The following is a 19,540-nucleotide window of genomic DNA, read 5'->3' as shown; positions in this document are numbered from 1 at the left end:
CCTGGGGCTCTCCAGGGGGTGAATTGTACAGGTGCTGCGTTGTCCTGGCAACCATGGCGGGGGCGGTGTGAGGGAAGCCAGAAACTATCAAGCCCACCTACTTTCTACAGCGCTCTCCGGCCCAAGAATTGCGCAAGCGCAGTTTACTTCCTCCGTCACCTGTTACAGAGCTCCTCATTGGTCGCGCCATTGAAAGTCAGAACTTCGCTGAATCAATACTACACCCTTTCCCCCCAACACGTGATCGCTTAGCTGCGTCCCTGGCAATCCTCCTGCCAATAGCACCCCGGGGGGGGGAACTGACGATGGAGGCCCCGCCCCTCTCACCATCTCTTCCTCTTTTCCCTTCCGCCCGCACCACGTGTTCTGCCGGGACAGGTCCCCTCCTCCCTTACTTCTTTTGCTTTCCCCTCGGTCCGTTTTCACTGCCCTGCGGGAGCTGCTGTAAAATGTCGTGAGCGGCACTCGGCACTTTACGGCTTGGCTGTACCCGAGGAGAGCCCGGGACGCCCACCGGCAGCTAGCGCCGGTCTCCCCGATTCTCCTCCGCCTCCCCTTTCCTCTTAGGCCCTCCTCTCCTCTTCGCTCTCCCTCGTCCCCCAGTCCCTCTGCAGTCTCCGGAGATGTGAGCGCTGCCATGCGGCCGCGGTGCCCCGGCCCCTGGGTTAAGGCGGCAGGTGTCACGGGAGGCGGGGAAAGGGACCGAGGGGAGGGCGGCGGGCTGTGAGTGTGTGACTGTGTGTATCGGGAGGAGGGGGAGTCCTGCGAGGCACTCCGGGGCCGGAGGCATGGAGGAGAGCATGGAGGAGGAGGAGGGCGGCGGCGGCGGCGGCGGCTATGAGGCGATGATGGACGACCAGAACCACAACAACTGGGAGGCCGCCATGGACGGTTACCGGCAGCAACCGCCGCCCCAACCGCCGCCCCCCTCCTCTTCCTCCTCCTCGCCCCGGGAGCCGCCGGGAGTGCAGCTGCTGGCCGTGGCAGCGGCGGCCACCGAGAGGAAGGCCCCCAAGGAAGGGTTGGGGCCGCCGCCGGAGGCCAACGGGGTGACGATGATGATGATGAAGAGCTGCGACGCGGCCGCGGCCAAGGTGGCCACTGCCCCCACCCCTAGCGCCACCATCAACATCAATACCTCCACCTCCAAGTTCTGTGAGTCTTCTCTCACCCCCGCTTTCCTCTGGTCTTGGTCCCGCCGATCCCCCTCCCCTCCTGCCTCCGCCGGCCGGGATAGTGCCCCCGGCCGCCTTGGGGAACAGCTCTGGGCTCTCGGTGCTCTCCTTGGCTCCCCTGTTAGAGTTCCACCCCCGCCAGGGAGGGGGGAATGGGCAGAGCCGGCCCTCTTCTAGTCCCGGGGTGGGGGAGGAGAGCAGGCGGCGGCACCCCGGAGGATCTCTAGGGCTCTTCCCTTTCGAAACTGCGAGTCCGGGGTGTGAGCGGCGCGGCATATCCGGGGACACCGGCCCGGCCTCTGGCGGGGCGGGCTGCCTGCGGAGCTCGGGGCTTTGTGTGAGCGGGAAGCTGCGACAGGACCCTGGCAGGTAGAAGTCCTATCTCCGCTTCCAAGGCGGCCTTCTTGAAGGGAACTTTGTCCAGCACCTGTTCCCGTTGGAAGTTTGTTACAGAATGTAAAACTTCCTGACGGATGAGTGCTCTGTCTCAGCCCTGTGAGCCTATTCCGCCTTAGAAAAACCTGTCTTTTCATCCTGAACTAAGACGTCATACGACTTATTTTTAAAATTGCTGAAATAGCAAGTTGATTCTTAAGAGTTGAAAAAGCTTCTCTTTAGTGATTTTCTAAGTCAAAGACTTCAGTCATGACGAGGTTATTTATGTGGTTTTTTTGCACTTCCCCCCCCCCCCCCCCATTATTATAAGGAATTTTGCTTTTCACTCTGGTAAAGCAACTTTGAGATGAAGTTTTCAGTGACTAATTTTGTCAAGCTGTACTAGTAATTGCCCAATTTGCTGTGCAGAGCACGTATTAGGGTGAATCAAAGTATCCAATTATAACATTATGCAAATTTTTATTGGAGGATAATGTATCCCATTGCTTTTTGTCACTTGAAGATAATGTTGATACCTAATTTGGCTTTCCATTTCGTGGGTGGGGTGGAAAAGGATGGCACTTAAGATGTTTATCCTTGAATTATTATTAAGGTCCAGGTCAGCACTTCTGCTTGGAAGATTGGACGGATGACTTGTATAAGAACTAAGAAAAGCTTCATTTGATGTTTAATATTTAGTTATTAATATGAGAAACATTTAAATTGGCAAGAAAGTTAATAAATGAAAACCAAGTGCTAGTGAATGTTTTTGATTCCATTAAATTTTTTTCTAATTAAAAGATGTTTGAAAATAATTTGATCAAAATTCAAGGAAATTTGGGTTTATTTGTCATTGTCCTGAATAATCTTTCTTCACATTATTTTGTAGGGGAAGTTGATCTGTTTACAAGGAAGCCAATTAGTGCATACAGACCTTAATGGACGCTTGTCTTTCCTTCAGTTTGTCTCACAGATTGCTTAAAACCCTTGCTAAGATTGCATTTCATTTCTGATTGATAGATGGCAGGTTTGTGTGGTGGCTGTTCTTATATATAGGCATTATAAGATACTTTGCTCTAGACTGTTTTTTGCATGCTTAGTCCATTGGAGCTGTGCCACAATAAATGTCCTTTTCAAAAAGGTTAAGTTTGAAAAAATTCACCGTTCTAAGACATTGTTGGTTATCCTATGCCAACTAAGTACAAAAATTTTTAACTTGGGGTCCACAAGCTCCCCCTCCCCAATTTGGTAGCTATATTTCAATATAGTTGGTCTTCTTGATAATTCTCTATATTTTATTTTATTTTAAACATTTAAAAAGATTATATTTAAGAAGATTATGCATGTTTTCACCAGACTTCCAAAGAGATCCATGTCACCAAGTTAAAAAGCCCTTCTCTGAGGTGACCTGATGAACCTGCCTGGAAAAGCTAGATGCACTTCTGTTGGCAGAAGGTCCACTTTCCCTATTTTTAAGCTCTATGGACTCACCTTGACCTGTAGCTTATCATGTTAATTTCTATCTGCCAGTCTCATAATGAAGGTTTTTCTTAAACATTCCTTAACCATTTCTTAACCACATAACCATTCCTACTCCCTTTTCACTCCAACATTTGGCATATTATTGAAACCTAAATATTTAGATGATAGATTGCTAGCTTGACTGCTTTCAGCCTTATATATCTAACATCAAAGATTTTCATATGTTGCTTTTCTGGTTTAGGTGAATTTTTGACTTTTGAGATTTGTCAATTTACAGTGTAAATTTCATTCACTTTTTTCCTGCTTAGTCTTCCTTACAAATAGAATTTCTACTGCATTGTCCCTTCAGGCATGACTGTAAAAATTGACTTAAAAATGGTCTGATTTCTTTTGATTGTATTCTGAGATGGAAGGATCGACTTTAGCTACAGAGAACTCATTAAGATCCTAAGTTTCCAGATTTGATTTTGTAGATAACATCAATTATTTTTGCAGTGGAGTTTGGGTATATAAAGATGTTTCATAATATAGTTAGTCTTACAGCTTAGAGAACTTTTTCAAATTCATGTTCCAAATTTACTCTTCAAAAAATTGTCACTAATTGTTTCTATAGAGCTCTTTATAGTTGCAAAGCACTTGAAGCTGTGTATTCTTACCATAGTCTCAAGAAATAGTGAGTACCATTATTTTTATTTTTTCTCTTATTTTATACATGAAACAGATTTGAGTTGAAATAACTTTTCCAAGGCTATACAACTGTTAAATGGCAGAGCCAGGACTTAGTCCAAGTCCAGCTTAATTGCTATTTAATTTTGGACAAGACCTGTGGATTTCACTGCAGAAAACTCCCTCTACCGATGTAAATAAGCAGTTTCTCAGCACCTTCTAGTCTTAGTTGCCAGGGGGCACTGAGGGTTTGTGAACTGGACTAAGCCTATCCAGTAGGATTTGAAGCTATTTCTGCCTGACTTAGCCTAATGATGTATTGCCGTCCTTTTTTCCCCACCAACTTAACTGTACTGTCACTTCTAAACTGATAACATGAAAAATAAGAAGTTATTATAGTTCAAGTATAAAATCTCTAGCAATTCAAATGATGAGTAAACTTTTGGTTTATTATTATTATTATTTTTGCCAAGTATGTTCTTAAATTGAACCTTTGTAGTGGAGGTCTTGATAGTCTTTATGCTTTTGCTGTAACTACTACATAGAGATTTTGTTTACTTTACATTACTGCATTGCAGCTTAAAGAGCCATATTGATAATTTTAGAAGTGCATAGTTGTGTTGTATGGTAACTGTTCCAGAGGAATTTAAATGATAAATATTTTTAAATTTTCGTATTTTCAATAATTTTTTATTTTCCAAATACATGTAAAGACAGTGTTCAATATTTGTATTTGCCTTTATGTTCCAACTTCCCCCTCTCCTCTCCCTTACCACTTTGCTCCCAGCAGGTAAACAGATGATAATCTTGCCAGCTGTAGAAAGAGGTAGACTAACCTATCCTAGGCAGCTTTCTATTCTTAAAAACACTTAGTGAAACAAATTCTCAAATTCCAAGACTTCTCTTTACCTAAGTTAGGACTGAAACAATAAAGGAAAAGACTGAACAAGAGCATGTTTGCAATGCAATTTCTAGTTCTAAAAAGTTGGTTGTAGTATGGATCGTCTATTAAATACTTTTAAGTAGCTAGTATAATTATAGACTATTTCTGAAATGTAGATTACATTTTACCTATGGAAAAAAATCTTGTAAATGTTGTCTAGCCCCTGTATATTACAGATGAAACTAAGGCCCTAAGAGATACTCTTTCTCTCTCAGAATCACTAAGTAGCAGTTAAATTTGGACCCAGAGCTCATATAAATGTACTTCTTTTATCTTCATTGGGAGGGGGGCAGAAATGGAGATGGATAAAGGAATTTGAAGAAGAAATATGTATATAATTATTATATCTATGCCAAATTTTAAAATTTCATTTCATCTTATGAAACATTTTGATTGCACTGTGTCTTTAGGTTAAACTCAAGGATTTTGCCTTGTCCAGAATGTTTATATTTAATACTGCTACCAAATTAAAAAAAAAAAAAAGCAAAAACAAAGACACCTCTTAGAATAGTCTTTCTTAACCTACTTTTCTAACTATTGTTGTTTCCTTGGGATTTATCAACATATCTGCCTTGATTTGGTTTACAAATTGGCAAAAAAGAAAGAACAATAAATGGGACTTTTTTTTTTTTTTTAAATATGTGGAAAGTAGACAAACATGATTTTGTTTCCCCCTTTACTTGGCATACTCTTAGATGCATCTGTGAATCTCATCTTGTGTTATAAATGTCAAAGAACTTATTTTTTCATTATCAGAAAGAAACTGAAGTAATGTAGATTTTTAAAGACAATTTAAAACATTAATTTCAATGTTTAAGATTCTGAATATATGACAAATTTGACAACATCTAGGCTAAAATCTTTTAATCTTTGTGCCTTGAATATGTTGGAGCAAGAAAATATGCGAAGTATTGAAGTGAAGAAACTTTCTTCAAGTTCCATACCAAAAACCTTCCATAAATCATAAATACAACTATTATTCTTTTACATATATTGAAGTAGATTTACTCTACTGATTTTTTTTTTTCTCTAAAAATGTTAACTGATTTTCTTCTTCATAAATCTAGTGGACATTTCTTATTTTTCATTCCCCATGACTTCTCTGTGGCAACAGAAACTATTGACTAATCTATTCCTTAAAATTCTATAGTGTTTGGGGGAAAAAATAGAACCAAGCAAACATAAAACCCCAGAAATCAAGTGAGAAGAAAGTTTCAAAGTGGAGTGGGTTAGCTAGCTGTTGTTAGGTCAAGAGAACAGGCCTGAGAAAAGTACCATGAGATGCTCATGAGAAGCAGTCTGGTAGCAGGTAAAGTGGTGGGCTTAGAGTCCAGAAGATGTGTTATATTCTGTAATTTATTACTTTTGTGAAGCCCTATAGCCATTATCTATTAAAACCTTACCTAGTTATACTAAAGTTGGTGGAGGGAATTGTTTAATTACAGCTGCAGAGCATATTCTTGTTTCTTGATTGTCGGTATTTTTTTTTTTTCCTCTGTAGATATTTCCTAAATTTATATCTCCTATTCCCTCCTCTGCCCTCCCATTCAATGTTTTCAGCAACCTGCAGCATGATTTACTTGAAGAGTTTGAGATTTGGGTAAATGTAGAAACAAAATAGAATTTGTCTTTTCAAATTGTTTGTCTCCTTAGAAACTAGTTTTTCTTAGGTATTCAGTGGTCAGTTACCATTTCTTTAGTCTTCCAGGTTAGAAATCTTGGAGGTACAGGATCATGAATTTAGACCCAGCTAGGGACCTTAGGTGGTCACATAGTCTTTTATGTTATCAGAAAGAAAAACTTAATTGTAGGGAAGTAAGGTAAATTGTTTAGAGTCATACAGTAAGGAGTAGAACTTCGATGACAACTCATTTCAGTTTATTTCAAATCTAACACTTTTCTGTACACTGCTACCTCCTGATTATTCTTTCCTCCTCCACCCCCCCCCTTTTTTTTCCCCAACATGTCTTATAGGATTTGACTTTTCTAACTTTTGGAATATGTCAAATTTAACCCTTCCTATTCTCAGTGCTACCACTCCAGACTTTTAGGAATAGGCCTTAGATGTCATCTACTCTAACCTTCATTTTGCCTTGTTATCCTATCCAGCTTCCATTATCTCTATCCTTTACATAACTTCCTGAAACATTTTTCTTAATATTCAGTCTTGCTTAAGAAGGCAAACTAGAGTAGTGCAAAGCATATTGGAGTGAGGAACTTGTTCACTGTCTAGTCATGATTGTTTCTAATGGCCTCTGAATTTAAAGCTCATGAACTTATGTTATTTATTTTTTTGACTTAATAATTCTGAATTTGTTGCTGAGTCATGTAGGCAGTTTTATTTCCTTCAAGTCTTTAACATATAATCTTTCATTTTGTCTTGGTGGGTTTTCTCCCTTGGATGAGAGATCTGAAATGTCCAGCCTGTTGGGATTTTATTTACAATTGAGAAAGCGAAGATAGAGAGAAGTTGAGGTTTTATTTGCAATCAGAAAAGCCAAGGCAGAAACTAAACTTATTTTTCCCCCCTGGTACATTATTAATACATTATTAAAGAATCACAGATTTAGAGCTGAAAGGAACCTCAGAACCTAGTCAGTCCAGCTTCCTAAGTGCCTTGTTAGAGGTGAATAGAATTGAGCTGGATAGTTTTCCCATTTGTGACAGGATTTGTGTAGGATGAGCCTGTTTAATATTAGGGACTAATAATAATTTGTCTTGGAGTCTAATGTTATTAAAATTACCATACCCCTTTGTGTATTTAAGGTGACTCTTTGAAAATTATGGCTACTTTACTTTTTTTTCTTTCTTTCTTTTTTTTTTTTTTTTTTTTTTTTTTTTTTTTTTTTTTTTTAAAGAGAGGGGAATGTAAATCTAAAACATATGACTAAAGGATGAAATGATATTGCCTGGGCCAAAACAGTTAAAAGTAACTTACAGATGCCCTGTTCCTTTTTTTTTTTTTTTTTTTCCATTTGCCATGAAGAAAGAAGGCATGGTTTTGCAACTCTTACTTGAAGTTCCATTTCAGATTGTTTAGACTTGTCTAGGCATTGCCTGATGAGACATGTTGATAACACTTGAAAGATTTCAAAGATTAAAATTTGGATTTATATCATTAGTTTTTCATGGAATATTTAGCAGTGACCACTGGCTGGCTTTGAGGAGTTGCTGAGATTGAGTAGATTGGTATAAATGAATTAATGCCAATGAGTTAACTACCATAGTTAAAATCAAGTCTGAATTAAAGCTTTCTATGATTTCTGAGTTTAATACTCATTTGTGCTAAAGTTGCTTAACCATTTTGGTTCTTTTAAAATTTAAAGCTGATAAATTGTGAAAATGTAGGCAATTCCAAAAGATATTATGGGTCCTCATTGTTTTCCCATGTTAACTTGATTTATTAGACAGGACTGAACTAGTTGGCTACTTTAGTCTGAATGGCATCAACTTGATGTATGTATGCTTTAGACTGATATATAAACATTTAATTTGGCATTGGTTGCCGAAGTTGCATGGGAGTTCAAGAATGCTTTTATTTATGTTGGAATAAATTATATTTTAATTGTTACCTAATTACTAGCAATCTGGTATTTCTAAAACCTCATAAAATACCAAATATATTTTAACCAACTCAACCCACTTCCAAATTTATTATCATAAATGCTTACTGTTCAGATCTGAATCATTTCAGTGATAAGTGTAATGTCATCTAATAATATACTAGAAACAAACCATACTTATAATATTATATAAATATCTGCTTTATATAAGCTCCTTGAGAATTGGGATTTTTTGGGGGGATTTGTATTCATATCCCATGCCACCACTTTTTGTGGACACTTAATAAATGTTTGTTATTTGATCTAGTAGAAGTAATATTTTTTACTGAGCAATTAAGTTATTTTTGTCAAGGTTCTTAGCATGATGATATTCAACAAACAGATGTGCCGTGAAAGTGACTTATTTGGCGGCACAGTGCCTAGTCTGAAGTAAGAAAGACTGGAATTCAGATACAGCTTCAGACACTAGCTATGCATCTCTTGGCAAATCATTTAACCCTTTTGCCTCAGTTTTCTTATCTGTAAAATACCTTGGAGAAGGAAATGTCAAACCACCCTAATATTTTTGCCATAAAAATCCCAAAAAGGAGTTAATGAAAAGTTGGACAATCTGAAAGATGACTAAACAGAAAAAGCTAGAAATGGATATTAATAAGTCAAGTTATTGACAGGATACTTTTCAAATATATCCTACATATTGTATTAGTAATTAGAGATACTAATGCAGGGACACAAATTGGACCTTTTAAGTGTAGAACTTTAGAATGAGGACCCATGATAGTAATGTGGTAGTAGCATTAAAGAGATGTAAGACTTTAATGGAAATCTAGGGAACAGAGAAGTGAAAAAATGGTACAGATCATTTGAATAAAGAAGAGTGAAGGCATAAGTAGAGTATTATTTGAGTATTTTATAGACCATCTGGGGAAAAAAAAAATTCTTGAGGACATAGAGAAGTAACTTACAACCCTATAGCAATATGCTATAGTGGGAAGGAGGAGACCTGAAATATCTAGATATCTCCCTCTTTGAAATAGGACTGCAATAATACTTTTTTATTTACCTTAATTATAACTAATATTTATACGTCAAGATATTGACAGGTTAGAACAGAGGTGTTGGGAGGATTCTGGGAAGATGTTGGGAGTAGGTTGATAAATTTCAAGCTTTCCCCATTTCTCCCACAAATAGAACAAATTTGTGCCTCAGAGTGAACATAGACTAGTGAAAAACCAATTGTTGGTTTTATATGGATTGGTTTTATATATATAGAAATATATACTTATTAACAATTGAGTAAGCTCAAAAGAAAGATTGGGGCAAAGTTAAGGTAAAAATAGTGTCATACAAATGAGATGCAGAGGAAGAATAAACACAGACAAGAAAGTATACCTTGTAGTTCTGAACACTACTGACAATGGGAATAAGTTTAATAGGCAATACTACCTATGTACCATGAAGGGTATAGCACCATCCAAAATCTATAAAGAAATAAGAGAGGAAGAATAGGTGGATGGGAGACAAAGGGTAGGGGAAGAAGACAAGGGAGAGATCTTTGGGTCAAGGCAAATTATGGAGCAGAATTTAATGGAAGGGTCAGCAGGGATAAGAAAGACTTGTGTATGTGAGTGTGTGTATGTTGGTATATATCTACATATGTATATATAAATATATCTTAACTGTAGTTTACTTGGGGATGAATGAAAGGGAGGGATGTGTGTGTGTGTGTGTGTGTGTGTGTGTGTGTGTTTGTATTAATCTACATATGTATATATAAAAATATCCTTAGCCTGCTTAGGGGTGATGGTGAGGGATGAAAAGTGGGGGGAAAAAAGAATAAAATAAATAAGGCATGCAGCAAAAAACTAAAGAAAAATTTACAATGAAGTTAAAAAAAAACACACTCATGAATATAATTTATTCTACTATAATACTAATACTAATTTTCTTAAATTGATATTTGTTGGTATGTATATTTTGAATCCTCCCTGGGTAATACTGGGCATATGACAATATTCTCTTCTGTTTAGTTTCATTTTGTTTTGTATTGTTTTTTTGTTTTTCTTTTTGCATATCCTGCTTCTTTAAATAAAATAAATTTGGAAATTAAAAAAAAAGTACAGAGGTGTCACATATACCTACTTGTAATACTCATTACTACAGCTCAAACCAGATTAAAATGTAATTGGTAACTATTTAACCAAATAAATAAAAATGTAATAATACATAGATAACATTGCATTTGAAAATGAAATCCATAGGCCCCACAGGCATCCTTCTGTATGGATTATTATCCATATTCTCCATTTGTGAAAATGATTGCTACTTCTGCTAGAATATTAAGCCAAGTTTAATAAGAAATTTTCTTGGAATTAATATGAAGTTTTTTTCTTGGGTTTAGGAACATCAGTTTCATGAATACAAGATAAGGGAGTTATGGATAGATAGCAATTGAGATTGAGGGGTAGTTTAGTAGACTTATAAATTCATTGAGTGCAATATGATGCTCAAAAAGGTAAATGTGATTTCAAATTACATTCAGAGAAGTATAACAGAAGGGTAGGGAGGTGATGGCTCCTGTACTCTTATCTTAACCCAGACCACTTTGGGAATGTCATGGTTGCTTTATCCTTTAGCAGTTAGTATGCAATCCTTAACTTGTCAGCAAACACTTAGGCTGAATTGAGTGGATTGATACTATAATAGAAAGCTTGGTCTGGGGTCAGGACCTAGGTTGAAACCTCAACTCTGACACTACTTATGATTTTGAGTAAGTCCTTAACATCTCTAGGCCTTAGTGTTAAAACTATCTATGTCTATATAAACACTGAACAGCTATAGATCTATAAACTCAGTTCATCCAGATGAACTATTTCCTCAAGTATTAAAAAAGCTGGCAGATGGGATTGTTGAACCAATCTCATCTTTGGTTACTCAATCTTTGAAAGATGATGGAGAATTAAGGAAATATTGAGAATAGAGGATTACAAATATCCTAATTTTCATAAAAGAATGACAAACTGTAGGCTGGTGAGTTTGACTTCAATTAAATTCTATATAATCCTGTTAGAGTGTTTTGTGGGTATTTACTAAAGGAATAGTTACCACAAAGTACTAGCACAGTTGCATCAAAAAATAGGTCAGACCAGGTTTGTATATTTTTTGGGATCAAGGTATAGCTCTTAGATTTTTAAAAATAATTTGAGTCTCTTCTTGAGCACCAGTAATATTGTTAGGGCTATTTGGAACTAAGTTAATATTTACACTAAAGTAATGGTTTGAAGGATGTCTCCGGTAGAGTGCCCTATGGATTTGTGCTTGCATCTGCATTGCTTAACATTTTTAGTAGTGGTTTTGATAATTAATCCAGATTCAGGAATCAAAAAATTCTTGAGAGGTTTGAGAGAATTGTCCCAGAAATCATATCACCAACTCTGTACTTCTGCTAAGAGTCTCTTTTAATTTTTAAAACTTAATTCTCTCATCATATAAATTATGCCTTTTTTTTTTTTTTTTCTTTTCACTATACATATTTCCTTCGGGTAGCAATATTGTTCTCATCAACTAGTTCATTCCCTGTAGGTACTCCTGATACTTGCCATTTTTAAGTTCTGCTGCTCTGATAACCTCCCATTCCCTCTCACCCCCCCCCCCCCATGATAAATATTGATGGTTTTCCTAAGAAGGAAGTTGTTAAATCCTAGTTTAACCTTCTTTTGCTGGTGAGGAAAATGTGGCCCAACCAAATTGGTTTCCTAGTTCTTAGGAAATTTTAAAAATATTAATAGTACAAATCATCTATTAAGTATCTTACAACTTTTGTTAGTTGTGGAAATAACCACAAAAGTTCTCAACTTTCACTTATACTTCCTGCTTTTATTTTTAAAAATAATTTTGGAAGTGTCCCTGAAATCATGCCATATTTGTCAAATTAATAATGAAAAACTTATCAGTACTGTTATAATGGAACTTCATTACATTGCTTCTTGGTTTAAAAGCCTTATATTCTTCCTCAAAAAAACTTCCATATTTAAGTTTTAGGTCTTGTTATGTCTCATTAATTCTCACGTAGATTATAAAATGGGAGATTTTGGGCTATCCCTCTCTTTTTCATAGTTTCATTCTGGACATTAGCCTCTTGGCCAACTCATCTTTGGAATGGAGCTAATAGTGAATCACCTTTTAGAATTGTATCAGTGTGAAAAAAACTTTAGAAAAGTAATGAGAGCTTTAAGTGAAACTGTTACATCTAGAGGGATTATTCTTTTCTTATGGAAATTTTCCCTTCTATGAGTGTTGGCCACAAAGTTGCTTCAGACAGTCTTTAAAATGTGTCTTTAAATTATCACAAGCATTTAGTGTCTGTCTCTGTGTCTGTCTCTCTCCCTCCCTCTCTCCCCTTCCTCCCTTTCTCTCCTCTATTCCTTCCCTTCTTCCTCCTTCCCTCTTTTCTTCCCCCTTCCCTTCTCCTTCTCCCCTCTCTTTTCTCTCTTCCTTTTTCCCTCAATGAAGCAATTGAGGTTAAATGATTTTTGCCAGGATCACATAGCTAGTAAGTATTAAGTGTTTGAGGGTCAGATTTGAACTCAGATTCCTCCTGAATCCTGATTGTTCTATCTACTGTGCCATCTAGCTGCCTCTCCAAGCACTTAGTCTCACAGTCCTACTCAGATTGGGTTCATTCTGGGGTATTTGATCTTGTCTTTTCAGCTTTAAAGTATACTGTCGGTATATTCTTAGTGGAAATGAATGGATTATGCACTGGAGTTTGAGAATATTTTACTGGTACTGAAGTTTTAGGAAAAGGAGTAAGAAAAACTGGTAGTATCAGCTGAATTTGCCAAATACTTTCATTGTTAAAGATGAAATGTTTAATTCTTGTCAAATTGTAAATTGATGGTTGGTTTAAATTACTGACTGGGAAATTTTTATTTTCTGTTGAAATGGTTTTTTGGCAAATGGGGTGCCAATTAGAAATGAAGTCATGATTAGGTGATAGAGGACAAGTATAAAATTGGGGAGTAAATCAGATATAGTTAAAATATTATAATGAAATTGGATCACTGTTTTAAGTATGATAGATGAACATGACTTTTTTTTTTTTTTTTTTTTTTTTTTTTTTTAGTAATGAATGTTATAACTATTGAAGATTATAAGAGCACATACTGGCCAAAATTGGATGGTGCCATAGATCAGCTTTTAACTCAGAGTCCTGGTGACTATATCCCTATATCATATGAACAGATATACAGGTAAGATTATCTTTAAAGGAATGGACTTTTTTTTTTTTTTTAAACATGATTCATTTATTGGTCCAATTGTAATTTAAATGTGATTTAATTTTTAATGCATATAAGTAGAGTATTAGGTCAACTCCACAACCACAGTTATTCTTAGTACTCACCCAGTCTTTTTTAAAGGTATTGTCAGAATTCTTTCAACCAAGGTTTCATCTTTTCCTTTTTGAAGATATCATACTCTTCTCTTTAGATATGAAGCTCTTTAAATCTTAGTGCCCTTTACAGTGAATTATCTGATGGCTGACGATTTTTCTGTTATGAGGAAGCTTGTTTCTATCTAGCCCATAAGGGAACAAGAACCAGGCTGTTTATACCCAGATTTATAGGAGTAGCCATTAGGGACATCATTCTATCTAAGCTGTGTAAACATGTATCTGATTTAGCTTGCACAATATTAGTGTAGATAGTAAACATGTTTGCTGTGTGCCAGGCACTATGCTAGGGAATATTGAAACCATACAAGCAACAAGAATTGCAACCCTCAAAGATCATATATTCTGATGGAGTAAGGCCATACCATAGGTGGGCTGAGGAAAGGGAAGAAGAGATTGTACAAGTGTAATACTACTACTGACAAGAAGTCTTGGAGATAGTTTGGGCTGGAATGAAATGAAGTATTGCTGGAATTTTACCTAAAATGGTGTTACTTAGAGACACTGATGAGGAGAGGGGGAAGAATTCCAGAAATGAAGCTTCTCAGGGTGGCAATGTGGTAGGCAAGGACAAAAAGAGTAGGAGTCTAAGGGACATTCAGTTAGTAGGCATTTATTAAGCACCTACTTTGTGCCAGGTACTATGCTAAACTCTAGAGATATAGAAAAGGGGGAAACACTGTCCTTGCCTTCAAGGAAGTCACCATGAAGCTTAGTATTACCATTTGGATCTAGTCACCTGCCAAGAATCTCAGTTCATTTTTGCCAGTCCAACACTAGTGGCTTTCCAACTTAATCTTGCTTCCAGACTCTTGGTAGTTCAACTATGGAATCACCCTCTTACATAGCTGACAAGAATAGTTGTCAGAAATTGTTGTCTTTCAGCCTTATGTTTCTATTAAATACTTTCCAGCTATATTCATTTTCCAAAGATTTGTTGTCTTTTACACATATTACTTATGTTCTTCCTCCATTAATGAGACTCAGACTAGTCCCTTTTTTTTTTTTTTTTTTAAGTCAGTTGGGGTTAAGTGACTTGCCCAGAGACACATATCCAGGAAGGATTAAGTGTCTGAGGCCAGATTTGAACTTAGGTCCTCCTAATTTCAGGGCTGGTGCTCTATCCACTACTCCAGTCAGCTGCCCCAGACTAGTCCTTTTTAATATCTTTATGTTCTCATGTGAAATTAGAAAAAATAATGTAATTTATTTTAGCAGTGTCTAGCATAGCTGATGTCAGGGCACTTTGCTTTATAAGAAAGAAAGGTTGCTTTATAACCACAACTCATGTTGTATAATGGATATAATTTAAAAACAATTTGTATGAAAAATTTGATAGTTATTTTTCACTGTGCAATGTTTTATATTGAAATGAAGATTCAGCCCTTCCTCTCCATTTCAGCCATCTAGAATGTTAACAATCTAGATATGAGTAAAAAAAAAAGGAACTCACAAAAATAGCATTCAATTAAATAAATATTTACTAAGCAACTAATTAATATGATTAAGGTGATACAAAGATGAAAATCTAACATAACGCCCTCCAATGGGGAACTTATATTAAGAGGTATGCGACATGAACATATTAATAAGCACTTAAATGTTTGAGTGTCTGTTCTATGTCTACAGAATGACATAAGAAATTTAACCGGAGGGGTCTCATTTTTAATTGAGGGAACAGGGAAAGCTTCTTGGTGGTGTTTATGTCTTAAGTAGGAATGGAAGGACTTCAACAACTGAAGATTAGGCATTTTAGAAATAGGCCCAATCTTTTAAGAATGTAGGGGTCATGGGTAAATTGAGATTAGGGAATGGTGAATAATCTAGCCCAAACTGTTTAAAGAGCTAATGTATATGAAATAAGACTACAAATAGATTGGACTTAAGTTATGAAGGACTTTAAATTTAAGACTGAGAAATTTGTATCTTGTTTGATAGGCAGTGGGAAATAATCCCTAAAAGCTTTTGAGCCCAGGAGGGAACAGTTTCCTTTGTCAAGGGGTGGAGAATGGATTAGAGAATCATCTAGAAATTTACTCAATTTTCCTAGGATAACATAAGGACCTATATTAGATTGGTAGTAACAAAAGTAAAATGAAAGAAATAGTTGGAGTAACTGTTGGTGGTGTTGAATTGAAAGAATTTGTCAGCTGCTTTTATGTAGGGGATTAAGGAGGGAGCAGATGATTTTAGATGTTGAGAATACTACTGTTGAAAATAATTAAAAGGGAACTATGGAAATTGGCATAGGGAGGGAGGTACAATCAAAGGGGGAAATGGTTATGTATTCAGTCTTGGAGAAATGCAGCATTAGAAATGTTGATATTTTTTTTTCCTCTATGAAAAGTTTGCTGTAATTCTGTTCATCTGGACTATGCTTGTTAGAGCTACATATGGTCTGATTTACTAGAAATGGTGAGGTGATAGAGGTGATGGAGAATAAGTATTGCTAGCAACTGTGATAACTGACAATGATTCCGAAAAACTACAAAAAGATACAATTGTTAATGTACAACTAGGTATGTTATGTTGTGTACTCATCTTCCTGAGTTCAAATTTGACCTTAAACAACTTATATGTGACCTTGGGCAATTCACTTAATCCTATTCCTAAGTTCTTGGTCTATAAAATGAACTGGAGAAGGAAATGGCAAACCATGCTAGGATCTTTGCCAGGAAAACCCCAAATGGGGTTATAAAGAGTGAGACATGACTGAAATACTGAAGAACAATTAAAGTCCAGAACCAATACTAATGTGTTAAACACTGCTTTCTCACAAACAGCTATATATTTAATTTGTAAAGTAAAAAATAAGGTAACTTTTAAGCTGCATATTGGTTAAAATGAGCTTTGAGGGAAATGGACAATTTTGAAATAGAGATTTCCTAGCATTTCTATTTGTTTGAACTTAAATGCATTTTTCTTTGGAAACAGACATTTTAAGATCTTACTGTATTTCAAAAGCTTGTAATAGTTAATGTTGTAATGGTTAACTACAAGTTACAGTCATAAATACTATTCTGGTGTTCTTGAAAGAAAAAAAAAAAAATCAAGCCTCTTAGTGACAATTACAGATCTATAATGCTTCTTCTCCCTCCTCTACCTCACTCCCATTTGATTATGCACAGCTGCCAATATTTTTTAAATAGGTGATAATATTAACTTTATCTTTCTAAACATTTTGGTATAATTGAATATTACTTGAGGGCAAAAGGTAAAACCTATTTATTAGGGGCCAGTTTTTTAAAGTTTCAATTTTCTTTTCTTTTCTTTTTTTTTTCTGAGGCTAGGGTTAAGTGACTTGCCCACGGTCACATAGCTAGGAACTATTAAGTGTCTGAGACTTGATTTGAACTCGGGTCCTCCTGACTTCAGAGCTGGTGCTCTATCCATTGTGCCACCTAGCTGCCCCTAAGTTTCAATTTTCTTTTGTCTACAATGCATTTGCATAGTTGCATTAAATTTAAGTTGCTGTAAGTACCTCACTGTAAAAGCAGTTTTTTGTTTTTCTGCAGCTGTGTGTATAAATGTGTTTGCCAGCAGCACTCCGAACAGATGTATAATGATCTGATTAAAAAGATAACTAACCACTTAGAGAGAGTCTCAAAGGAGCTGCAGGTAAGGAATTCCTTGATCTTCTCCCACCCCTCCCCCCAAAACCTGTTTTGTGCAAATGGAGTAGCATGTGTATTATGGCTTTAGGGAAGTAGTTCATTGAATAGTTCACAATTTACATAATTATTAAGACTTTCAAAGTTGATTAAACCATATGATTCTTGGTTTGGAGATGTACATTTCTTTTTAAAAGTTGAAATATAAATTATGATGATTTTTATATTGAGTCTCTTCCTTCTCCCTTTCTACTTCCCCTTTCCTGTAGTCCAAGATTTGTAATAGAGTCTTAAATGACATTTGTTGTTATGTTTTGTTTATTTAAAAAAAAAAGAAAGAAAGAAAGAAAAAAAACCTAGGTACCTAGGTGATGAAGTTGATAAAGGGCTTAATCTAGACTTGGGAAGCTTGAGTTTAAATCCCATTTTAAATTATTACTAACTGTGTGACCCTGGACAAATCATTTTATCTCTGCCTGTGTTCCCTTATCTTTAAATAAACAGGGTAATAATAACACCTTTTTTTTTTCCCCAGAATTTTTGTGAGGATCATATGACATATTTGTCAAGGACTTTGTAAATCTTAAAAGTGCTATATAAATGCTATTATAATGGTTAGTTATTATTTTTAGTTATAATTCCATACCTTGCATTTAAACTGTTCCCTCTTCTTCCCTTTTCTATTCCCCCTTCCTCCATCTCTCTTTTAACCTGTATTAGAAGTTGATGGCTTCCTTAAATACCTCTGAGAATAAGTTATATTTAGTTATATCAACATTGAATCATAGATTCTAGATAGAAGGTGAGGAGGTCTAGATAAAATTAGGATTAATTGAGGTCTAATGGCAGGTTTGGGGTACAGGGAGTCAAATGGAGCTCCCCTGTAACCCTTTGGATTCGGCGCAAGGATACAAGGTTAAATGAGGTCTAGTGGTGGCGTGAGAGTCCCCTGTAAATGAATTTATAGGCCCGAAAATCTAGACTGATAAAAAGAGATTTATTGTAGGGTTTGGAAGTAAGGTTAAAGTCTGGTTAGTAAAAGGTATTAGATAGAGGAAGAAATACACCAAAAGTGGTGGACAGAGAGTCTGGGATGCAAAGCATGGTGCTTGCATGTTTCAACCCTCTGCAAAGAGATGATTCCAGCTTGGCTGTTTTATTTGCTTGAAGAGGCCTATGGATGGAGTCTCAGGTTGATTCCCGAGGGGCAGGTGGGGGGTTGGAAACCTGAGCAGATCATTAGAATGGGGGCTGAGTACAGCCTAAGTTAGCTCAGATACGGATCTCTCCCCTTGGAATACAAAAAGGTGGTTTTGACTAGATCTTATAAATCAAAGGTCAGTCCCAAAAGGGGTTGGAGATCAGAAAAGGAATCTTAAAGGGGGCTACTGCCCACATCAGAAGGGATCTTAGTTTAGTTCATTGCTTTTTTTTTTTTTTTTTTTTTTTTTTTTTTTTTTTAAAGTTTGGTGCATTTTGTTTTGATACATTAGGTATATACTTGGAGAACCCTCTTTGACACATCACTATGACTTACCATAAAAAGAATTGGCAGCTCTTGCAATTCAAGAAAAAAACAAATCATCAAACATTTATTTAAGCTCCAGTTATGTGAAAAACACTGCTGAGCATTGGTAATACAAACAAGCATTAATACATCCCCTCCTCTTGTGGAGCTTATATTCTAATGAGGGAGGATGAGAAATAATAGGAACCCAATAAGTGGGTGGTTTGAAGAAGGTTGTAATAAAATGGAAGTTCTGGGAGGGACTGAGCCTAGAAGGGATTGCAGGATAAAAGAGTGAACTTTCAGAGTAAAGTTAGAATCTGAGAGAACTTGCATCTTGTGCATTAGTAGGAAAAATGTAGAGTCAATAGTGGAATCTGGAGAAGGAAGATAACTTTTTAATCTTAAGAATTGTATGCACGCAATTTAATAGACTTGGGATTTTAAATCAAGGCCTTTTGACTCCAAATTTAGCACTCTTTATATTATTGTGTAACATTGCTTCCCATCTTCATCAATTTTTTTTTCTTTTTTATGCATTTTATCACCAAGAAACATTTCAATATATGAACTAAAGTGGGATATTACATAAGAAATCATGACATTTTTATGTATAGTTTGTTATATATAGAAAACAAAGTTGTAATATAATTTCCCTATTTTGTCTCCTTAGAACTGTTGTTTTCTATTAAGTGTTTTTAAATGCTTTTTTTTTTTTTTTGTTTGAATCTCAGGCACTACCATTAACTTTGTAGCTATTATACTT

The 19,540-nt window shown here is 36.3% G+C and overlaps 1 protein-coding gene across 3 annotated transcripts in view; it reads left to right on the top strand.

Annotated features, from left to right (window-relative positions):
- The first annotated feature begins 386 nt into the window (after positions 1-386).
- The window catches only part of CACUL1 (CDK2 associated cullin domain 1), an 84,854-nt gene continuing 65,700 nt past the window's right edge, over positions 387-19,540 (top strand). Inside the window, exons 1-4 of one of the 3 annotated variants that reach the window (XM_074295726.1) lie at positions 391-625; positions 787-1,155; positions 13,330-13,456; positions 17,172-17,274. In XM_074295726.1, the coding sequence (XP_074151827.1) occupies positions 789-1,155; positions 13,330-13,456; positions 17,172-17,274 (597 nt within the window). In that variant the 5' untranslated portion in view covers positions 391-625; positions 787-788. Of the gene's footprint in view, positions 1,156-13,329; positions 13,457-17,171; positions 17,275-19,540 lie in introns of all 3 variants that reach the window. The other 2 variants (XM_074295728.1, XM_074295725.1) reach the window with 2 other exon arrangements.

Source organism: Sminthopsis crassicaudata, chromosome 2, assembly GCF_048593235.1.
Source record: "Sminthopsis crassicaudata isolate SCR6 chromosome 2, ASM4859323v1, whole genome shotgun sequence".
Lineage (NCBI taxonomy): Eukaryota > Metazoa > Chordata > Mammalia > Dasyuromorphia > Dasyuridae > Sminthopsis > Sminthopsis crassicaudata.
Note: the sequence above shows the minus strand (reverse complement) of the source record. Positions and strands in the feature narration are given on the sequence as shown.